The 7006-nt window shown below is 37.8% G+C and overlaps 1 protein-coding gene across 11 annotated transcripts in view; it reads right to left on the bottom strand.

Annotated features, from left to right (window-relative positions):
• Positions 1-1137: 1137 nt before the first annotated feature.
• Positions 1138-7006, bottom strand: part of PHKB (phosphorylase kinase regulatory subunit beta) — a 238738-nt gene continuing 232869 nt past the window's right edge. For 10 of the 11 annotated variants that reach the window (XM_054533204.2, XM_054533198.2, XM_024233087.3 and 7 more), the window contains 3 exons: positions 5115-5222; positions 3005-3145; positions 1138-2371 (listed from right to left, as the gene is read on the bottom strand). In XM_054533204.2, the coding sequence (XP_054389179.1) occupies positions 2234-2371; positions 3005-3145; positions 5115-5222 (387 nt within the window). In that variant the 3' untranslated portion in view covers positions 1138-2233. 11 annotated transcript variants of the gene reach the window in all.

The following is a 7006-nucleotide window of genomic DNA, read 5'->3' as shown; positions in this document are numbered from 1 at the left end:
TTCATATGAGTTCTGTGTTCTAATTCTTATTATTTTTTGCTTTTCTAATTAGAAAACAGGCATTGGCTTTTGTAAAGGTGAATATCAAGATTTACTGATTCTAAATATAACTTTCAGAACAATAAATTTTGAATCTCAAAGCACAAAGTCAATACATGTCACAGATTCTGAATGCTTTCACTAGTAGCACAGGAAAACTTCAGAATTTTGCATATGTAACATTTAAGCAGGAAGCTAACACTCAGAAAACACATTTGCAAGTAATGTTTGATTTCAACTAGGATAGCAGTTTTCTGGTAACTTTGCTCAGCTAATCAGATTTTTAAAAAAAATTCTTAAAACTACAACACAGTTGACTTTCCTACAAATTTCGGCAAACAAAAATTTTAAGTCTTTTTTTCCCTTTCTTTAATTTCCAGTTTCCCCAGTTATGAAGTGTCAGTTCTCAATTCCCTCTCCATGGACTTCATGCTTAAGTTTTTTTCAGGCATAAGTTTTACAAATTAGCTTCACCCTTCACGACTATCTTTTCATAAACTCTCTTAACATATTGAGTCAAGTAGTTTAATTCTATTCTTTGTCAACCCCCCTCCTTAGTTCTTTAGCGTCCAACTGTGTCTCATTCATCTCAATTTTGCCAACTAATATCCATACAATTTCTTATGCAAGATCTCGGCACTGTACCTCAATGTTATGAGAAATGTGACTGACAGCAGATTTTTCCATGTGCTCACACATCCATTCATTTGATATCAATTGACTCAATACTGAAGCCACTCACCCTTTCTTACATCCTTTCAAAACTCTACAAATAAGCTGCATTTTTTATGTGACAAATCTATCTTCTCAGGTGAAACTCCAGTAAGATTGATCAGAAAAACAACTCTCTTTGGGGCAAGGGCTCAAACTCATGGGCCTTTTTTTTTTTCTATTTAGGAAAGAAATAAATACAATTTAAATGTTTAATCTACTTTCTACTTTTATTAAAGTTTAAGTAAACTGGGCAACTAAATGTGTATAATGGTAGGTACCATAGATTCTCTTCCATTCTACCTCTAAATCAATTAAATGAAAACACTCGGGAGTTTGAAGCTCAATCTTGTGAACCTAGGAACAAAGAATGTCCAGATACGTTCATTAATTCAGAAATAAAATTTAATGACTCTTAATGTTGTTTTTACTAGTAGAAAGCAGGTTAACAGTCCTTAAATTTAACATATTTATTTTTCTTTCTTTTTTTTTTTTTTTTTTGAGATGGAGTCTCGCTCTGTCACCCAGGCTGGTGTGCAGTGGCAGGATTTCAGCTCACTGCAACCTCCGTCTCCTGGTTCAAGCAATTCTCATGCCTCAGCCTCCTCAGTAGCTGGGTTTAAAGGCATGCACCATCATGCCTGGCTAATTTTTGTATTTTTAGTGGAGACAGGGTTTTCACCATGCTGGCTGGGCTGGTCTTGAACTCCTGACCTCAAGTGATCCACCTGCCTCAGCCTCCCAAAGTGGTGAGATTTCAGGTGTGAGCTACTGTGCTGAGCCTAAATTTAACATATTTTTGAACAATCATAGACATGTCCTATTTTTAGTAGGAGCTCAAAGAAAATGTTTGATAAGGTACAGATTTATTATATTTTAGTCCAACCCCTATATTTAGCAAATACAAAACCACAGTCATGTTTACAATGTAAAAACTGTAGAATAGCTCTGTATACTAAAATATTATTAATAATGCAGTTTTTGAGAACCAAAATATCAGCTGGCTGACTTTGCTTTTATGATGTATATTAACATCTTTTAGCATGACAATACCACTAGGAGAAGTTCACCATTCTTTCAACATCTTTTGATTTCCAGTATGCATTACTAGTTGGCAAATTTATTTTAATGGCAGTATGGTAAGAATTCAGTCCAAAGAGCAAAGATTCATTTTGATGAACTATTTGATCATAAAACATGCAGTGGCAAATTTTCAATTCATAAACTATTTTTATCACTCAGTGAGGATTACTATTGTAGTTGGCATAATCATGAGAACTTTTTCCTGCTTGATTAAAAGCATTTACCATTACCCTTAGATTGGCTATGACATGCAAGAGGTCCATAACCCTGCCAAGGATGTGGCATTCACCTCCCCAGCATGCTCAGTTCGTGTATTAATGGCTGCCTTGATTAAGCTTGAACATGACACACAACACACTTCAGAACATGTGTCTCAACAGAGCTTCCTACACCTTCCCCACTAGCTAATCAGACACGGGTCATCATTGTTTGGCTTGACTTCTCCTTCCAGCAGCAGATTCATCACTGCCTTTGTCAAATAGCTGCATGTTCCTCTTTTTCCCAGGGGAGGAGTGTTGTAAAAGGAAGTCATGTCATCCTACAAAGGAAAACAGTAAGCAAGGCATTTGATCTGTTTGTAAAGAGTTGACAGGTAAAATCAGTGTCAGCTTAGGGGGAAAAATAAATTCACATAAAGATTTCCTTATGGAAAATATGAGATTCCCGAGCTTTTCTTTCATTTTCCTGAGGTGTATATAAAACAAGGACAGATATTTTTGGTATTCTCTCCTTTGTTGATAATTTTTATTTACTTAGAGAACCTCTTTACAGTTGAACACAAAATATTAAACAGAGAACCTGGAAGGGCCTATATTAGGCAGTACACAGCACCAACGTAGCCTGTCACTGCATTCTATTGTCCCCAGAATTTAATTTTATAGCCTTCTGGAGTCTATGCCTCCTCTCTGATAAAACATTTTTATGCTAACCATATAAAGGAAATTTATCTTTTTCTAGATCTCTTTTTTGTCAGAACTTCACAGCTGAACTGCCTAGTAATTAACTAAAAAGTAACATTAATTCCTGGAAAAAGGCAGACTGCCCCTCAAGTATCCTATTTTGCACCTGTGAATCTGTTTTATAAAGTAAATGAAAAGAGATTAGGGATATTTTAAAGAATTGAGACAATGAAAAAATTCTCAAAAAAAAAAAAAAAAAGCTGTGTACTTACTTGTTTTTCAGTTTCCTTTAGCTGACTCTGATCTTTTTGAAATTCATTAAATGCTTCTTTGACCAGTCTGTCTAGATCTACTTTGTCTTGAAATTCTAGCTCGGGGTTTCTTTCCAGTACAATGGATACAACCATAAGTAACTAGAAGAGACAGACATTGAAAGCCAACTATATGAACCATAATAGTGACATGTTTTCACCCTTTGATCAGATGGATGGGTGATCCAAAGGATATTCTATATGATGAGAGGCTCAGGGATCACCTATCGAAGGAATCTTCCTAATTTTGCAAGTTATTTGCATAAATTCTGTTTGGAAAGTGCACCTTTTTTTTTCATTGTGTGTATCCCTAGAAATGTTTTTTAGTCAGTTAAATAAAACCGTTAACTTAGAAAAATGACTTTCCTAACCCATCGTGTACATAATACATGATACCCTATTCACCCAAAGTGTCTGAACTCTTTCTGGGCCTTTGGGTGTCGATCCTTGCTGGCAAGACACCAAAACACTGTCTGTGGAGAGAGGGGTCAGGGACCAAAGCCAGAGAAGCCAGGTAGGTTCAATGGAGACTCTGGACCTAGGTTCAGGATCAAACGACCTGGAGCCCAGGACTCAAATGAGTATAAGTCTGTGATGCCACAGTAGTTTCTCAAGGGATGGCCATGTTTTAAAAAATATGTTTAACTCTGACCCCTGTGACAAAAGTCCTATTTGGTCTGTATGAACCATCTTAGTTTAATGAATCACTCTATTGCTTGGCCATCACATACACCTATCCTAAGTGGTAATGTTCATTTTAGATGCTAAATTCCTATAAGCAAAAATAGTATCTGCATATGCAATAATTGGTAAAGGCTCTCTGATGATGTTTATGGCTCCTAATTTGTATACTGAACAGGAAACACGCCTCATAGTTCCCAATTTTGGATTCTTATTGACTGTATTTTATCTCGATGCTTTGAAAACAGAACCTGAAAGAACCAAAGGAAACACAGTAAAATCCAGGGGTCACAATGTGGGAAACCTTAGGGCAGGCCTTTAGCCATGAGAATATGAAGTTTTGCTGTAGGTCTAAAGGAAAATGTCTTCTGCAAAGGGAATGACCTCACTGTGGTCAACAAGAAGGATCTCTATGTCCACTGTATGTCCCAGATGCTGGGTACTAGACATGGAAGGCATTCACCTGTCTAATAACCCCATCTTTTCGCGACCCAGTCTGCCTCATGCTGTGAAAATGATTGGCTGATACTATTCCACATCCTGGGACATCAAAGAGGAGGCTAAATCGACTCAGCTCTGACTGCAGCTCCAGACATGCTAGATTTTAGGAGGTGCCATGTCCAGGTTGGCAGTCACACAGAGCTTCTGTAGCAATAAGACATATTATCTACCCTTAAGAAACACAAAAGTCGGATGGATACATTCCCGTGGAAAGAGACAAAGTGCGGATGAGCTAAATATTAAACTCATCAATTGGTGGCTTCTCTATGTATTTGGGGTGATGTTTAACATGACAAAAGGGCATATGTGTTCTGTTAATTTTACAGGTAACTTTATACAGGGCAGTGATACAGCATGCAATGACATGTCTTCTCTGCACATAGAGATGTCTAGAAAGATGTCCCTCAAAATATTAACAGCAATGATCTCTTGCTAGTGAGTGTGGGGGAAACTCATATTCTTTTCTATAATTTTCTAAACTGCTGAAACTTTCTACAATAGTTGTGCTTATTTCTGTGAATAGAAAAAAAAAGAAAAGAAAGTGAATAGAAAAAGGTCACTTCCTGTACTTTTATGATGTGGCTGATACACTTGATGCTGAGGGGTGATTGTGTGGCTGAAAAGCAGGGGTCGGTTCTCCCTTCCTGGAGGAGCCTGAGGTGTCTGAATTGCTCGTGTGCCTTGCCTTGGGTCAGGGGTGGCCATCTTCTTGAGGACTCGGCTGGGAGAGATCAAGGTTCCGGAAAGAATAGGGTTCTGGGTCTCACAGGAGAGATCAGGGTACCAGAAAGAATAGGATTCTGGGTCTCATAGGCAGTTTCCCTTATACTAGTTTTCACGGAGCAGAGAGAAGGCATTTCTTCAGCAATCTTCCCTTCTTACTACTCACCTCTACAACGATCTGTCTGTACTGTGGCTGGTCAATATTTCCCAACGTGTCTTCAACAAGGAGAGAGAAATTCATCTCATACATGGTCATATCTGACAGGGTTGGTTGCTGAAAAAAATAACTCCACACTAACATGCTGAACCGTTATGCTCTGGTTCTCATTTAATAGAAGAATTTCATTTTCTAATCATTAATAGTTTTCAGTTTTTATAAAACCTTGGAGAACATTTTCAGCTACACAACTGGATTTTATATATGTCAAACTACTAAAGCCAACCAGCTGACTATTGTGATAAATTAAACCTCCCATTTTTAGTAGTTACCTTCACTATATTAATGTTTTTGAGAAAAAGGACTATATTAGAAGGCCACTTCAATACACAAAAGGAATAGCCAAACACTGAGACAACAAATAGTGTACATATTGCTTTCAGAAGTTACACGAGAAGTTATGCTTGCTGTTAGGCTCCCGCACGGAAGTCACCTGCTATTGAATTTACATCATTTCTGTGGCAGGTCCTTTCTGAGCTGGCAGCATAAAAATGCATACAAACAAGCAAAAACAATATTATGTACAGAACCGGGAAGGAAACAGGAAAAAAGCGAAGCTAAAAGAATTTCCTCTACTCTGCCCTTTATCTTTCATTTAAAACAAGAATATTATGTAGTTTTCCATTCATTTTTTCACAATCCAAATGAAAGCAGAAAATAAACTAAAATTCAAATCCAAATCTGGGCATGGGGAATATTCCTCAGAGGATGGAAGGGAAGGCTCTGAACATTAGGCTTGTATGGTGGAAAGCACATGGGGTGACTAGATCATTACCAGAGAGGCAGAAATGATGAGACATACTTGTTTTCACCTCAATGATAGTTTACAGTGAACTCAATCAGGTTCAGAACCATGTCTATCTACTTACCACTCAAAATGGGACCCAATGTCCTCTTTCAATCAAGTGACAGCAAAGTTGTTCAGCCTGTATAATAATGCCTTAGTCCTATATTCAATAGATATTCAATACAACTAACTACTGTATTTCATAGTCAATATAATCCAACATATTATTAATGTTTACAGGTAGGACCTAATTTGGGGAAAATAAAGCCTCATTGCTAAACACAGTTATAATTGGCTAGATCTCTAGCAACGGGCTTAATGGGGTTACAGAAGGAAAGGAAGACCCTTTCTTGGTTTCACATTAATTTTTTCTTAATATATCTCATTAAAAAAGTCAACCTAGCTACTGTGCAACTACAGAAGAGATACCAAGCTTACCTTATTTCCCACTCTTCTGAAAGGACTTAGGGTAAGTAGTGTAGCAGAGAAGTTAAGAGAAAAGGCTCAGCAGCTACACTGCCAGGGGTCACACCCTGGGGCAGCTACTTACTAGATGTGTGACCTTGAGGAAATCATTTATCTGTGTTTCAGTGTCCTCTTCTGTCAAACTGGAATACTAATAACAAAGCATCTGCCTCAAAAAATTGTCTAACGGATTAAATGAGCACTTAGAAAAGTGCTTGGTGCATAAAAATATTTAACATGTATTTATTGTCATTATTGTTATTTTTAGCAAAGAGAGGATATTAGCAAAGCAAGGATACTACATGTTAAGTGGCCCAGGCTGCCAGACAATTAAATGAAAATCTGGTTAAGTATTAGTGGGGGCTGAGAAAGAAGCTAACAAGTGGTTGTGAGTGTGCACTGCCCAGGTAGGCAGACAGGAGGCCTTGCCAGAGGGTTTGAACTCCAGCAATGAGGCGCTGCTCTCTGCTCTCAAGAGATGGTGCTGCTCCTGAACAGTAATCATAGGGCACCCAGGAGAGGGCTGGGCCCTGCACTGACAGTCAAATAAAACTACTTGCAGTCTGTGAACAGTATAAATACTTTTTAA

Source organism: Pongo abelii, chromosome 18 (genome assembly GCF_028885655.2).
Source record: "Pongo abelii isolate AG06213 chromosome 18, NHGRI_mPonAbe1-v2.0_pri, whole genome shotgun sequence".
NCBI lineage: Eukaryota > Metazoa > Chordata > Mammalia > Primates > Hominidae > Pongo > Pongo abelii.
The sequence above is the reverse complement of the archived record's forward strand: the minus strand, read 5'-3'. Positions and strand labels throughout refer to the sequence as shown.